General features: G+C 35.9%; 2 protein-coding genes across 3 annotated transcripts; one reads left to right on the top strand and one right to left on the bottom strand.

Moving 5' to 3' along the window:
* Positions 1–3,880: 3,880 nt before the first annotated feature.
* Positions 3,881–7,559, bottom strand: LOC138308542 (uncharacterized). Of its 2 annotated transcripts, XM_069249565.1 has the most exons (6): positions 7,218–7,559; positions 6,528–6,682; positions 6,174–6,245; positions 5,820–5,897; positions 5,490–5,536; positions 3,881–3,974 (listed from the first exon to the last, which is right to left on the bottom strand). In XM_069249565.1, the coding sequence occupies exons 1-5, from the start codon at positions 7,423–7,425 to the stop codon at positions 5,513–5,515; spliced, it is 537 nt and encodes a 178-aa protein (XP_069105666.1). In that variant the 5' UTR covers positions 7,426–7,559; the 3' UTR covers positions 3,881–3,974; positions 5,490–5,512. The 2 variants fall into 2 exon arrangements, with proteins under 2 accessions (XP_069105666.1, XP_069105665.1); XM_069249564.1 differs by lacking the exon at positions 3,881–3,974 and having other exon boundaries at positions 5,217–5,536.
* Positions 7,560–7,644: 85 nt separating this feature from the next.
* Positions 7,645–15,431, top strand: LOC138308541 (uncharacterized). Its single transcript, XM_069249563.1, has 5 exons — positions 7,645–7,836; positions 10,646–10,784; positions 11,227–11,305; positions 11,769–14,243; positions 14,583–15,431. The coding sequence occupies exons 1-5, from the start codon at positions 7,822–7,824 to the stop codon at positions 14,692–14,694; spliced, it is 2,820 nt and encodes a 939-aa protein (XP_069105664.1). The 5' UTR covers positions 7,645–7,821; the 3' UTR covers positions 14,695–15,431.
* Positions 15,432–17,313: the final 1,882 nt, after the last annotated feature.

Raw genomic sequence — 17,313 nt, 5'->3', positions numbered from 1 at the left:
CAGTTAATCATAGTAGTTTGGAATAATTGACTTTGATAAATGTCACAAATTATTCTTTGATGATCCATTGTTACAATAATAGCACCATTGTATGTAGTTACTTATTTATATTAATTAACCTTTATCAACTGTTTACCTGATGGCAAGGGCAGGAACCAATTACCATTAATCAGTTGATCTTAAATATTATTGGTTGTTTACGCAAGCTATACACTTGCCAGAGCATAGGTGACACTGTACTTGGGTCTTGATTGGATCTCACTCGAATCCAGTCATTCCACTACATGCACATTTTCCAGCTTCCTACATAAACAAAAAGCAGTATGATTTGGTGGTATCTATGTCATCACAGGTTGTTAAAGTTGAATCTGAAATAAAAAATACATGTCTAAGATAATCTATGTAATCAATATTATAAAAAAAATGTCATAGTACTGTGTGACAAAAAAAGAAGTAATTTCAGTGCTTGAATCCAGACAAAAATTATAACAGATCAAGATATACAAAAAGTGAATATTTAAAACTGTGTGTCCTTTCATTAGTACTACCAGCATACCAGGTATACATTGGTAATAATTTTTATATCAACTACACGAGTACACACCCCTTACCGTACATTTTACGCACCAAGTGCGTAATTCCGTAATATTTCCACATTTTTTCCGCATTCGAAAAATACGCAGTTTTTACGTAAATGTGGAGTATTCAGAATAGTTTATTTACGCAAAATGCGTAAAAAGCATGGAAACCACAATTCTGACTATGCTTATTCTTTTTACGCAAATGTGTAAATATTGTGGAAAGATTTTCTGCAAGTGCGTAATATGCTTCTACGCAAGTGCGTTAAAATGTTCCACAAATTTTACGCATTACCATCAAAACTTACGCAATATCTACGGACAGAAAGATAAAAAAGAAAATACAAAAGATCATCTTTCATTTTCTGGTTTTATTCATTTAATGCATATGGCTTCTGGGTTTACTCATGCAGGATGGTTTCAGTATGTCGGCCAGTTTTCGATTGATGAGCGGCACTCCTATGTTATACTCTTCTTGAATAATATCTGAAAAATACATATATAACAAAAATGCAATGAGTAATCAATTTTAACAAAGTTTGAGACAAAATCTGGTTAATACCATAATTTATGACTTTTAATTCAATTAATTCCTTCCACATAGTACCATATTCAATCACATAATTTTCAAATTTCTTCCAGAATGGGTGCACAACTGTAGACCAAGGAAATTCTAGATTATATGAAATTTGATAAAGATTCCTTCAGTACTCTGTCTCTTGTCTGACAGTAAAACAAAGAAATTTTGAGTACGTCGTGAAGTATTTACTTACCACACAACACTTCTTTCCTTAATTTATCAATTCCAGGTTTGCTACCAAAACCCGGTCGCAGACTTGCCCTCGATCTCATCTGGGCGGAAACATGAATCGAACCAACAGTTTGGTAGCCTTCCCAAAGTTTGCGATACCCCTTATCTTGCATTTCAGTTGCTCCTGAAAATAAGTATTGCATTCAAAATTTTAAAAAGTTTAAAGATTTTAATTAGTTAGTATATATATAACCAATCAATGTTTCAAGTTACATATTATAACTTATATTATAACAACAGCTCCTACAAGGCATCCTCCATACTCCAGGGGTTCCGATCACTTACGAAAACTACACCCCTGGACTATCTCATAGTAAAACTGCAGGCAGCTCAGAGGAAAAATTTTGAACCAATCACAGGCCAGCAAAAATTTCCTTTGAAGACTACAGAGAGAGCTTAGCTCAACTTCAAAGTCGCAGTCAACCACAGTGTACCGTTATACAGCTCTTTTAATGTGCATTAAAGGACTAAATTATCTGTTCTGTTGCCTCCAGTTTCACTATGAAACTGAAGTCCAGGGGTGTAGAGATTGTATGTGATCTGAGAACCCCTGGAGTATCGAGGATGCTACAAGGAGACAAACTAATTGGGTGGTAACTGTACAGTCAAATACACTGTAAATACACCTTAACTGGTCAAAGGAAAATATAAAAAAAAGCAACAGATTTAACTTAACAGTATATCTTTATCTATATATACTGGTATAATGTACTTGTATTATTGATTTTAAATAGTTTATGATCAACTTACTTTGCTGTATCCATTATACAGGTCACAGCTCTCCATTTCAGTATTGGCACGTGTATTGCTTGGATCACTTTGAGTCTGAAGAGAGATAAAAAAAAAAGTACTTATTTAGTTGTGTCAACATTTACCTTTATTTTAATTGGCTTGCATTTGTTCTCTGGGATAGTAAAGGTAATAAACTCAAAGCCATCTGTTTGATAGATGAATTTAAAACAAATTTATGCCCATTGAGATAAAGAGAAACATTTAATTAATTGATAGTTATATGTAAATATAAATAAAAATATGGTTTTCACTACATCTGAGTGGTACTGTCACTATTTATTAGAAGGCAAATACAGTACATATAACATTGAATAGTATTTCTCAACTCAGGATTTAAAAATACTTCTAATTTATTAACACATGGAAATCAATCAATCTCAGTCTCATTTATGTAAATGATCCTTTATAATCCTAGGCAAAGTAAAACTGTTGTACCTGTTTCAGCATTTCCACATCATGTGTGAGTTGTGTAATTGTTGTCTTCATTTCTTGTATTGTGTTGTGAAGTTGTATGCAGTGTTGGCAGCAGTTGTTGAAAGGCCGGTGTGGTTTGCATGCACTGCCAGCTGGCATGTTGAATTCAGAGTCATATAATAAAGATAGGCTGGTTCCTACCACTGATGATGGTTGTTTCTGTGGTGTTAACTCATCATAATATGGAAATGGATTGTTAGCAGAGGGTGAAAAAAGAGATTGTGGATGTAGAGAACGGTTAAAATTGTTAGGTGAAAGGGAAGAATAGGGATCTTGGTAAGTGTAGTTAGACACAGAACGTGTAACAAAGGGTTCACAAACACTGGGGTTAGGAGGACAGAGGGAGGACTCAAACACACTAGGGTTAGGACGTACGTAGGGCTCACACACACTAGGGTTAGGACGCACAGAGGGCTCACAAACACTAGGGTTAGGACGGACAGAGGGCTCACAAACAATAGGGCTAGGACGGACAGAGGGCTCACAAACACTAGGGTTAGGACGGACAGAGGGCTCACAAACACTAGGGTTTGGACGGACAGAGGGCTCACACACACTAGGGTTAGGACCGACAGAGGGCTCACACACACTAGGGTTAGGACCAACAGAGGGCTCACAAACACTAGGGTTAGGATGGACAGAGGGCTCACACACACTAGGGTTAGGACGGACAGAGGACTCAAAAACACTAGGGTTTGGACGGACAGAGGACTCACAAACACTAGGGTTTGGACGGACAGAGGACTCACAAACACTAGGGTTTGGACGGACAGAGGGCTCACACACACTAGGGTTAGGACGGACAGAGGGCTCACAAACACTAGGGTTTGGACGGACAGAGGACTCACAAACACTAGGATTAGGACGGACGGAGGACTCACAAACACTAGGGTTAGGACGGACAGAGGGCTCACAAACACTAGGGTTAGGACGGACAGAGGACTCACAAACACTAGGGTTAGGACGGACAGAGGGCTCACAAACACTAGGGTTAGGACGGACAGAGGGCTCACAAACACTAGGGTTAGGACCGACAGAGGACTCACAAACACTAGAGTTAGGACGGACAGAGGACTCACAAACACTAGGGTTAGGACGGACAGAGGGCTCACAAACACTAGGGTTAGGACGGACAGAGGGCTCACAAACACTAGGGTTAGGACGGACAGAGGGCTCACAAACACTAGGGTTAGGGCGGACAGTGGGCTCACAAACACTAGGGTTAGGATGGACAGAGGACTGAACACAAACACTTTGGTAGAGAGTCAATTCCTTTTCCAATCTGGATGCCTCTAGATTTCTTGCTAATTGCTCCAACTGTGTAAAATACAAGTCATGTAAAATAAAAGTCAGCTTCGAATTCGGTCACAGATCTTTCTTGTATTATTTGTCACCAAGTTCAAAATGTGAAAAGTTAACACACGGCGGACGACATAGAACGAAATATGATTACTATAGGTCATCCTGGCCCTTTTCGGGTCAGATGACCTATAAATTTACTATTTTGTACGCGAGACACATTTGTAATGAAGTTAATTCTACAAATTTGAGTATACAGAATAGGATCTGGACCATTTAGAGAATTGAAGTCTCTTAATTTTTTTTAGCAAGATAGACACAAAGAGTATACATGGTTAGTATTTCACAATGCAAGCAATGTTTATTTTTATATTCAAGGTCACAGGGGCCAAAAAAAACACTAAAATATCCTCTTCGGGACTTAGTTCTGGAAGGCCTAATGACCTAAAATTAGGCTTGTAGCTTTGCAGACATAGAATGCCTACAATGTTTGTTAATATATAAGACTTGACCTTCATTCAGGATCACATAAATCCGAAAATCTTTAAACTATGTCTTGTCCAGGTTCTGAAAGGCCAAGAGACTTGTGATTTGACCTGTAGCATGTTGCGATAAAGGGCTACCAAGTTTGTTCATATGAATGACCTTGACTGTGATTGACCTTGTTGGTGAAAAGCCCAATGATTAATTTTTAGTTGTTCCTGATCCAACACTCCAATAGAAAGACAATATCAATAAGGACGGTAAACAATCTTTAAAAGCTTAAAGTTGTATTTTCTTTGTAATTTTTCGCCATCACAAACTCTCATAAAACATACAATGTGTGAATAGTGGATGCTTACATATGATGGTTCAGATCCATGAAAGCATCAAAATACTATTGACATAGCGGTAAATGTTGCATGAAATATCCCACGTTTTGAAAAGAACCGCCACAGTCAACGCCATGTTATCGGAAAACCGAGTTGCATCACGTGACCGACATCGACGATACCCGTATAGATTGGAACCTCCAGAGCCATATTTCGTGTTCAATATCGGCAATACCCGTACAGATATGAATAGATCGGAACAGTTCGGATATTTCCGAGGTATTTTAAACAAGTACACTTTAAAAAATAAATATTTCAATTTAAATTGTTTAGCACTTTGCGAATGCGAACTTTACAAAAGTTGGTAAATATCGAAAATTTCAAACTTAGAGAGGCGAAAAAAATATGTAGAACACTTTTTTCTAATGCCAAAAATACAACAAATATAGATCACAGACCATTCATCTTTAATAAGTATTTAGGAAGCTGTCAAAACCATCATTAATGTTCTTTGAAAGAATTTTAACCTCCTCATAGGAATAAGAGTCTCTGTCCAGATAGCAATCTCTCTGACATCCCTACACTGGATGTAGCGGTGTTCCTCCTTCTCCGTTTGGAATGGGGATGGCGGGAGGTGTGCGTAATTTGTCAACTGCACCACAATACGAATGTTGTGAAACTTTCAGGATCAATTAGAAATCAAAACTATTAATAGATTACCTTTTTTTTTCTTTCCACCAGCAGGGCTAGGAAGGCTTAGTCTGTTTATTCTGTAGAATAAGAAAGAATGTGATATCTGTACATGAAGAATTACTTTTAAAAACTTGTGTAAATAGCGAATGCCTTTGCAACAGCATTTCTTTTTTTTTATTACTATGGGTATAAAATCCAGTGCTCCAGTTTAGATGCGGATAATTGAGTAAAAATACCTATAGAAAAACCTGTCATATTACCTTAAAAAGTATATGAAAAATATTACTTCAGTGCTTGATAATACTTTCCCGGTAACAAATTCATTTGTTTCTGTTGTTCATAATAATTTAGTTGAAATACCTCTTTTGTGATCATATTGCAGTCCCCTTTTTTGTGTGTATCTGAAGCAATTTTCCTCTTCTCTCCTGCAGACTTTTTCTGAAAGTGTTGATAGATATCTTTAAAGATCAATATATAAATAAATATCATAATTAAGCATTCTGACTCAGCCAAACATTAACAATGCTACATTACCGTTTACGGGTATTTAAATTGACCATATATTCTCACATTGTAAAGTGTATTTCAGGTCAACATGACAAACCTAGTAGTAATTTAGAGAATGATATTAAAATTTAAAATGTTTTCAATTATAAATATTAAATTTACATCAACACATTTTCTGATCTGGAGGACTATTGTAAGTTCACTTACTGAAGTGGGTACCTTTTCTGAGTTTTCATGATCATCACAATAATGTTTGGGCCGACACTGTGTTGATGATGTCTAAAAATAAAATGATATTTATACATATACAGTACAATTCACAGAAATAATATGAAATTTAAAACTGTTTCCTTTATAGTTCAATAGGGCCTATGGACATTTAATGATAATATTCAGACCTGTCAATTCGACTGAACAAGCCTTCAGATTATGGGCCAGAGTTCAGACTTATATTATTAGGCCTTTGGACATAAATAGTATACAGGCCTTAGGATATTATAATTATAGGTGGCCTCCGACAAAATTAAATACAGTTTACAGTCTGCAAAAAAATATTGTTACCTGTTCCTTTTGAAGCTCTTTCAGAGCATGTTTAAGGCGCCCATCAGCTCCTCTTGATGTGGAAGCTGCATATGCCTCTAGTCTGCCATGGACTAGCATCTCCTCTAATGTCATTTTAGCCATATCCTTGCGAACGTTGTCACATTTTTTTTTCCCTTATGAATAAAAAAAAATCTGCCTCATAATTCAAATGAAATAAGATTCATTATCCAAACATTTAATTTAACTGTCCTACTGCAACTAATTAGTAATTAATATTAGACTAGATTACCATGTAGATCTACAATTCTTAAATTAATTTAATTTTTGTGAATTTATTTAGAGAAATTTATTTAGACCTCATCTAATATACAATAGCGTGTTTTTTTCAGTTTATCAGTTTTTTACACTCGCCGGGAATCGTTAATTTTTATTTCATTATTATGAATATTATAACAGAATCACTGAATGTATCTATGATATTGAACTCTTCTTGGGTTTGGTTTAAATATGTCTAACGTTAACACGGAAATTGTAAACTGTTATTGACGTTCTATATTATTGACAGAACGTCAAACTGACCTGTGGTTGTAGAAACGTTAAATGTTTGTCATAATATTGTGACATGTATATCCAATAAAACAGACCTGACACATTATCAATAAATTACATTAGGTCAAATTGGCGAAAATGAAAACCAATAACACATACCGTCAAAGATGAAAACAACAAATCCTCCATATTCACGGCTGCTTTTTATGAGAAATCCTTCCTCCGACATATCTTGGACTTCAAAACTTTTAAAAATTTTTGAACCAATACCTACATCGCCGGTACCGACATCTCCCAATTTCAGATCTTTCGCTCTCTCGACGAGGAGCGATCTGTCTTCCGTGTAGAATACCACGCAATGACTCATCACTAGGCTAATGTTTACAAACAAATCACTAGAGCGGAAGGAGTAACCTTGAAAGAGTTGAAAGTCGCGGGTATTCTGTTAATGTACATGTGCGCATGAGCAGCTTTTGGAATGCCTCTGGCGCGGCTCTTATTGCGAATGTAGCGTTAGATAGGTTCCGATAGTAAACTTCCGGTATTGGTTACCTACCGTAGTCTCGTTCAACCAGATTCTTGTTGGCTTGAATGCGTCATGCGTGGTATTAAGCGTCTGATTGAGCGAGATTACCGGAAAGGTGGTAAAATGAAAACGAACAGAGAACTTCATGGCGCTTCGATTAATAAGTATCTGGCAATCTGTACTCCATGTTTCGTGACACATTGCCGAACTTGCAGATAATGCCATTTACTGATCACCATGGCCTATCAACAGGTAAGTGTTGACGTTGCGGAGTTCAAATTTGATGCCTGTACGTGTACAGCTGTGTACAATGAGTACGTTAAGGTTCATGTAATGGCTTTAAACAGTGATATTTTGCAAGCCTAAAACGCATTACTGTGCTGCAATTGAACATAACTAATTTCATTAATTGTTGGTATATACCCTGGCTAACTGTCAGTCTTACTGTTGATATGTAATTTGTGGAGCTGCGTGTTAAATACAGTAAAATCACAGGGGGCCAACTCAATGAAAATGAATGTTGTCATTCATTTTTTGTATTTGGTGGATGGACTGATGAGTATATAATGACAGTCATGTGATTTTTTTTTTCCAAAAATACCAGATTTGAAAAATTATTAAAAAATCGGGATATTTACTATAAAACAGAGAAAGGGACGACAGTCGCCATATTGGATTTTTTACCCCCACCACGATTAAAGTTAATTTTTTCATAATAGTATACCTTTTTTCCTAGAGTCACAGTCACGCATCAGTCCTCCGATAATCCATAATCACACACATACCATGCAAAAGCATATAAACGATGTCTATATAGTCAAACGCAATATTTTAATCCAAAATTACCGGCGCTTTTTCTGACTTTGTGACATCGAAAGCAACGTCCCTAGTAAAGAGCGACTAGAGTGACTTCCCCTGCAGTGTAATTACAACGGGTTTAATCAGAGATATTCCGATACGTTTGTTTTCGCGGAAAATTTTGAACATTAAAATGTAATCGGAATACCTCTGACTAAACCCATTGAATGACATTGCAGGGGAAGTCACTCTAATCGCTCTTCACTAGAACGTTGCTTTCGATGTCACAATCCAGAAAGCGCCGGTAATTTTGGATTAAAATATTGCGTTTGACTATATAGACATCGTTTATATGCTTTTGCATGGTATGTGTGTAATTATGGATTATCGGAGGACTGATGCGTGACTATGACTCTAGGAAAAAAGGTATACTATTGTGAAAAAATTAACTTTAATCGAGGTGGGGGTGAAAAATCCAATATTGGCGACTGTCGTCCCTTTCTCTTTTTTATAGTAAATATCCAGATTTTTTAAACAATTTTTCAAATCTGGTATTTTTGGAAAAAAAATCACATGACTGTCAAAATCATGAGCCCCTCCACCAAATACATAAAAATGTATATTTCTGGAGAAGACATAGAACTCGTGTGAATTGCATTGATAGAACAAAATAATCATTTCCATGCCATCGTGTTCAGTTGCTTGCGAATATGCCAGGTACTCCAACAGTTTGTTTGGCAAAATCGGACCAGCAAATAGCGCAGGAAGGAAAGAGCCTAGTGTTGTAAGTAAATGCAAATGGCTGCTATAAATGGCGGGATCGAAAATATCGCATATAAGAAGCCATCTCAATTGATACAAATGTTTTTATAGACACCAAAAAAGGTACTCTGAACATAACAAGAAGACTCTTCACGAACAAAATAGTTCAAACAATCTGTTTGGGTGCGAAAAATGCAAAAAATTTCCGGAAAGAGCCTCAAAGTCCACATTTTAACTTATTTTTTTTTTTCGTATAATATTCTTCTTGTCATGTTCAGAGTATCCATCTATAGTGGTATATATAAGAGCACTTGTATCAATTAAAATGTCTATTTTATATGCTAATATTTTGTGATCCGCCATTTAACAGCCCAGCCATTCTGCAATTTACATACAATTAGGCTCCATGCGCTATTCGCTGGTCCGATTTTGCCAAACAAAATGTTGGATGTACCTGGCAATAGTCAATACTGAACACGATAGCTTGTTTATGTGGTTGCCTTCCATGCAATTCACACGAAGTTCTAGGTCTTCTCCAGAAATATACCATTTTTCTCTTATTTTACTCGAAATTTACAAGCTGCCTTCACAAAATATCTTATCAAAAGTAAGGACTGACAGTTTAGCCCAGGGTATATTACAAACAATTAATGAAATTAGTTCTGTTCAATTGCAGCACAGTAATGCGTTTTAGGCTTGCAAAATATCACTGGTTAAAGCCATTACATGAACCTTAATTGTTTGACAGGCGAACTAAACTTAATCAACAAACGGCTATTATCGTAGTAATGTCAACATCCTACTGATACTATATTTTTTTAGAATGGCTGTTTTATGCAGTTAATATCGTTGTACTGACTGTCTGATATGTAGAACGTTTAGAATTTCCTGTATAATAAATAGTTGAAACATACGTCGTATTTACATCGTACAATGCTCAGTATTTTTTTTTATCCAAATTAAGTTTAAAAGTTTGCAGAATTGTATGTTTAAACAACTCTTAGAAGATGAAAATGACAGTTTTAAAAATGTTTATTTTAGGTTTGTTATCAATTGATAGATTATTTTATCACGGGAGATTTTAATAATCCGTGAATCGTGGATTATAATTTATGTTTCTTTCAGAAGCAAGTTTAAAATTTCTTAGGTCAGAAGAATTTACTGGCTGTATAACAAGTATTTTTTTAACCTTGGCCTACTCTCTGCCTCAACTAGACAGAATTGAGGGTGCATTAAGTAATTGTTTTAAATTGTAATTAAAATGTCTACTTCGCTTAGAGTCAAGGGTACAAATGTATTAGTCTGATCCTCTCCCTGCATTACCCTTGCCAGAGAGGATCAAACTAATACCCTTGGCTAGCGAAGTCGTTATAATGTATGACAATACAGAATAATACCAATTTTAAGCTTTACATTGCTAGTGTAAAATTTCTGGTTCAATCTTTTCAGCCTACCATCTTGAACAGATTTATGATTTCTAACAAAATTGTATATCTACCAGGTAGATGATGTGTTGACAGAAGAAGAAATACAGGCTTGCAGAGTGAATGAATCAACATGGAAATGTCCCTCATGCCAAAAGACATTGTCAAGAAAACAGACTCTTAAGACACATTTGAGTGTCAAACATCAAATTAGAGGTAATGTATTACTTTTATTTTAGGTCTGTAAGTAAGGGCCCAAAAAAAGCACTTGTTCTCTTAAACTGTCATGCAGATTTTTACCTTGCTTGGACCTTTAAGTTCAACTACGATCTGTTACGAAAAGCAGAGAAAAGATGCTCTTTACATTGTCAGACGTAGATCATTCTTCGGTGGGTGCCAAGATCCCTCTGGGATCTCCTGTTTTTATAGGCCTCTAGGCCAGAGGTTATCTTGTTGCTATATTATACATTGTATGTATACATATGAAACTATATTCTGTTGTTGTTTTGAATTTGTATCTGTCATTATTACTGAAATCCCTTACCTAGGATATCATATGCATATACTAAGTAACTCTGTCTTTAATTTGATGTAAATTAAAATTCATTGTATGTATTTCATAATATTATATTTAATTTTTGGTATTTAATACTTGTAGGCGGTGTACTTCCAAAGCGCTACAAACAGTATGAGACTGATGAAAGTGTGCCTGTGCCAATATCTACTCGTTATATGTGGTATGTATGTGATCAACTTTTACCCTTTCCATTTCAAAATGTGTGGCATTATAATTTTGTAATAGCATTCCAAAACTAAGTACTGTGAGCTGTTATTTTGGCATTGTGTTGATGATTAATGGTCAGTATAGGAACTGGTGCAAAATTCAAAGGGTTTTTTGAACTTATTATTTCCCTTGCTAACAGTGTTTTAAATGCATAAGATAACAGATTTAGGTACATATGCATGCTTTGTCATTTGATTCTAGATTCATATTTTTTGGATTTTTTTAGTATGGTATTAGTAATAGTACAATGCAGCTAAAAGTCGCCAAAAGCGTGCATTTTGTAGATCATTTCCCATTAAACATTTTGTATTTAGTATGATGCATCAGCACAGAAAAGCGTCTTTGTTCAAACTTCTAAATGTGTTCAAAATTTGTAAATACATTTTTCAAAAATGTGTGAATCTTCGACCTTTCAGGCAGCTGAAAGAAAACCATCAAAATACTACTAAAGGAAGATACAACAGTGTCCCTACATATCAGCATGTCGCAAGCAATGTCGCAGAAACAGACCACTCTGATCTGAGTGAGGAAGAAACCTCTTCTATCCCAGGATGTTCACATAATTACATAAATAATGAAGCTGCAGACCCAGGATATGAAGAATATTCTGAAAGAATTGATGACAACCTGCTTCATGCACCAGTGGATATAGACATGGAGAGTAGTTCAAATATATCAACAATATATTCAGATAACAGTAGCGACCTTGAGGAACAAACGTCGGATGAAACTGATGAAGATGGAGAAGAAATTGTCCAGAGTATTGCAAGTCCTCCACTTTATATAACACCACCGTCAGAAACTGTGACAAATGCACCTTTAACATACTTGGAACACTTGCTGACAGTTTCTGGTTATGCAACTGCCTTCAATTTATCTGGTGTCGCATTTCAAAAACTTTTAGATCTCATCAGACTCCATGTGCCTGAGAAAAATTTGTGTGCTTTAAATCCAAATGAACTGAAAAAAAAGTTGGGATTTGGAGATGCTCAAGATCTTACCTACTTTGAATGTTGTTCTAAGTGTGGTTTGAATTTCAATGACACAGACCTGTGCCAAACACCTAACTGCAATACAAGACGTTACACAGGAAATGATGAGATAAAAAAAACATGTTTTGTTACTTGTGATTTAAAAAAGCAACTCTGTGACATCTTGGAAAGACCAGGAATTTCTCAAAAAATCCATATACAACTTGAAAAGCCAGCAGATCATCAGGATATATCAGACATCACCACAGGATCAGAGTACTTCAAGTTGAGAAGTGAGGGTAATTTTTTGGATCCTAAATTCTCAAATAATATAACAATGAGCTGGAATACAGATGGAATTCCACTATTTAAATCATCTAGTGTGTCCCTTTGGCCGGTGTACTTGACCATTAACGAGCTACCCCCAAAAGAAAGGCTATTGAAGAAAAACATAATCATATGGGGGGTTTGGCAGGGAGTATCCAAACCAAAGTCAATGAATGGCTTTCTATCTCCTTTCGTGAAAGACATAGCTTCATTATATCATGAAGGTGTTGAGGTAAAGGGAGAAGTTTGGAGGTCATTACTTGTCACAGGAACCATGGACCTTCAGGCTAGGGCTTATGTTCTAAATATGACACAACACAATGGCAAATCTGGGTGTCTTTACTGTTTGGAAGAAGGCATATCTGTTGTATCAGGAAAGGGACACTGTAGGAGTTATCCATTCAGAAATGAGCCCCCTAAACTCAGAAGTTCACAAGACATTCGTCAGGCTGTAGAGGATGCTGTTGCCACAGGAAAACCATGCCATGGCCTTTTTGGTAAATGTGTTCTGAGTTGTTTGCCAATGTATTCTGCAGAGAAGCATGTAGTAATAGATTACATGCATGGTGTTCTTCTTGGAATTGTTAAAAAACTACTTAGCCTTTGGTTTGATGGAAACAACTACAGAGAGGATTTTTTCATAGGCCACAAACTTGATGAGGTAGACAAGCTACTGAAGAAAATAAAACCACCTTATGTGATATCTCGTCTTCCCAGAAAGCTGAAAAACAACTTTCAGAAATGGAAAGCTTCAGAGCTCCGCTCTTGGCTTTTACATTACAGTCTTCCATGTTTATCAGGTATTTTACCAGCTGTGTTCTTGGAACATTTCTCATGCCTTGTAGAGGGTATATATATTCTACTTCAGGAAGTCATTTCAGTGCCGGAAACCAAAAGAGCAGAACAACTTCTTAATACCTTCTATGAACATGCTGCTGTTATCTATGGAGACCATTTCCTGGGGTTAAATGTTCACAATTTACGACATTACACCTCTTGTGTGAAGATGTGGGGACCTTTGTGGGCCTACTCCTGTTTTGGGTATGAATCATTGAATGGTGATATCTTGAAAAGTGTTCATGGAAAGGGCAACGTCTGTGCTCAAATATTTTGGGCCATGCAGTCTCAAAAGATGCTGGAGAAGCAAGCCAATATTTTACCCAAAGGAGAACTCCGTGCTTTTTTGCACAAGGTTACTGCAGGAGGTGCGAAACGTATGCCAGAAACAATCCACGGCTATATGTGTGACCTGGTTCCTCCAGTACAGGATTTAGACAACATTGAAAATTGTATTCTGCAACAACTAAATGCTCTGGACCAAACTGTCAATGTTAAAAATCTTGGCAAAGTGAAAAAAATTGTCAGGAGTGACAGGATTTTCTATTGCCAGCAAACGTCACGTGTAAAAAAGAGGAATTCCTTTATGGTGAGGCTAGACCAGCAAGTGGACAATTGTTCCAGTATTTTAAGTGTAGACTACTATATTGTTGACAAAGAAACATTCAAAGTTTTTGCTGTAGGATCACTATTCACTGAAGTAGGAACAGTCATCACTGGAAGGGCAACACATATACAAAAAGTTAGAAAACAAAGGTATGGTAATTAGGATTTGTTTAATGACGTTTACAGTACAGTACTTATATGTTCTTTCAGAACCAGAAATAATGAGCCAGATGTTCATATTTTACGTCAACATTATATATATGACTTTGTCTTTTGGTGTTAATTGTCAAATGTATTTAAACCAATGAGATCTAGAGCTGATAATGAACAAAATGCTTATTCTATGCAAGGAGGCAAAATATCATGAGATCAAATTAAACTTTCCATCTTTTATTAGAACTTTCGATATAGTATAGATATAGTCATAATATGTATCTGATCTTCAGTTAAACATAAATTTATCATACTATTTTAATTTTAACATTACAGAGACAATGTGGTTGTGCTGGCTCATTGGATAAAAGAACTTCTTGTGTTCATGAACTTGAAGGAAGATTCAAAATATGTCTCCAAATTTCCAAACCTTATTGAAAAAGACTGAATATGCTGATTTATGTTGATTTGTAAATGTGTGTACGTGTATATGTATAAGTGCAATGTATATCAACTACATTGTACATTATTTCCAAAATTTTCAAAAACGTTGGCTCTAATTGATCTATAATAGGTATGTGTATACTTTACATACTGCAACAATGTTAGAGGTGTAGCATGTCATCATGAAATACTTTTTAAACATTATATGGTGTAGACTGTCGGCTAAAATAACGTCCGATAAAAAAAAACGGCTGACCAGTCGACTCTCATGACTTGTTATGGGAGTAAAAGCAATGAAATTTAAAGTGATTGACACATTATTTATCTTGAATATACTGTATGTAGAGAGGAGTGTGATATATTTGTTAAAGAAAAAAAAAAAATTAAAAAAAAATCCCATTAACAGTTTTGTTTTGTTCAGATTAATTAGGATAAGAATTAAATGTAGCTACCGGGTACATGAAACAGAATTTTTTCTAAGTCTACATCTCCGCAAGATTTACGCACTGAAAATTTTCTAAGTCCACAGATGAAGATCAAGAAAATAAGAAAATAATCTAAGTCCATTTATTACACACTTTTTACGCATTTAAAAATGGCAAAGTCCAAACTACGCAAATTTTACGTACATTTTACACAATGATTTTTCCACATTTGCGTAAAAACTGCGTAAGTTTTTATTTTACGCAAGTTTTACATACATTTTACGCACTTTCGGATCAGATGCGTAAAATGTAGGTAAGGGATAAAAAAAAGAAAAATAAACAAAATGTGATCCAACAACTGTATCGGACACTCAAAGCCATTAATTATACTGGACACTCTGAGCACTCAACATTAACAAAGTGTGATCCAACAACTGTATCGGACACTCAAAGCCATTAATTATACTGGACACTCTGAGCACTCAACATTAACAAAGTGTGATCCAACAACTGTATCGGACACTCAAAGCCATTAATTATACTGGACACTCTGAGCACTCGACAGTAACAAAGTGTGATCCAACGACTGTATCGGTCACTCAAAGCCATTAATTGTGCTGGACACTCTGAGCACTCAACAGTAAAAAAAATGTGATCCAACAACTGTATCAGACACTCAAAACCATTTATTATACTGGACACGCTGAGCACTCAACAGAAACAAAATGTGATCCAACAACTGTATCGGACACTCAAAGCCATTAATTATACTGAACTCTCTGAGCACTCAACAGTAAAAAAATGTGATCCAACAACTGTATCAGACACTCAAAGCCATTTATTATACTGGACACGCTGAGCACTCAACAGAAACAAAATGTGATCCAACAACTGTATCGGACACTCAAAGCCATTAATTATACTGGACACTCTGAGCACTCAACATTAACAAAGTGTGATCCAACAACTGTATCGGACACTCAAAGCCATTAATTATACTGGACACTCTGAGCACTCAACATTAACAAAGTGTGATCCAACAACTGTATCGGACACTCAAAGCCATTAATTATACTGGACACTCTGAGCACTCGACAGTAACAAAGTGTGATCCAACGACTGTATCGGTCACTCAAAGCCATTAATTGTGCTGGACACTCTGAGCACTCAACAGTAAAAAAAATGTGATCCAACAACTGTATCAGACACTCAAAACCATTTATTATACTGGACACGCTGAGCACTCAACAGAAACAAAATGTGATCCAACAACTGTATCGGACACTCAAAGCCATTAATTATACTGGACACTCAACATTAACAAAGTGTGATCCAACAACTGTATCGGACACTCAAAGCCATTAATTGTGCTGGACACTCTGAGCACTCAACAGTAAAAAGAATGTGATCCAACAACTGTATCAGACACTCAAAGCCATATATTATACTGGACACGCTGAGCACTCAACAGAAACAAAATGTGATCCAACAACTGTATCAGACACTCAAAGCCATTAATTGTGCTGGACATTCTGAGCACTCAACAGTAACAAAGTGTGATCCAACAACTGTATCGGACACTCAAAGTCATTAATTATACTGGACACTCTGAGCACTCAACAGTAACAAAGTGTGATCCAACAACTGTATCGGACACTCAAAGCCATTAATTATACTGGACACTCTGAGCACTCAACATTAACAAAGTGTGATCCAACGACTGTAGCGGTCACTCAAAGCCATTAATTGTGCTGGACACTCTGAGCACTCAACAATAACAAAGTCTGTATCAAAAACCGGACCTGCTGGTATCAACTGTGGTTACTGATAATATCTTACACAGCATCCTCATGTCTTAAAAATGTTTATCATGTAATACACTGACTGATAGAAATTTTTGAAAAATACTGTTTTTGTGTAGTCCAATATTTATTTCTGTTTAAGTTTAAGTTATTTTTGTGTTACCAAATTTTAAGACAAAAAAAAAGACTTTATGACAAATTTGTCCTAAGGATTCACACAAACACATTATTTTTGCTCTATCAAATATAAATAGAGTACATGTATATGTTATCTTACCTAAATCACATTTTAGCCCAAAATGATCAAAGTATAATTACATCAGTACATTTACAATATTACAGCATATCTACTGAAATGTGTCAAAAAATTGTTTTTAATACTATAATGATCAATTA

The sequence above is a fragment of the Argopecten irradians genome, chromosome 15 (genome assembly GCF_041381155.1).
Source record: "Argopecten irradians isolate NY chromosome 15, Ai_NY, whole genome shotgun sequence".
NCBI classification, from domain to species: domain Eukaryota; kingdom Metazoa; phylum Mollusca; class Bivalvia; order Pectinida; family Pectinidae; genus Argopecten; species Argopecten irradians.
This window is presented reverse-complemented; position numbering and strand designations above follow the sequence as displayed.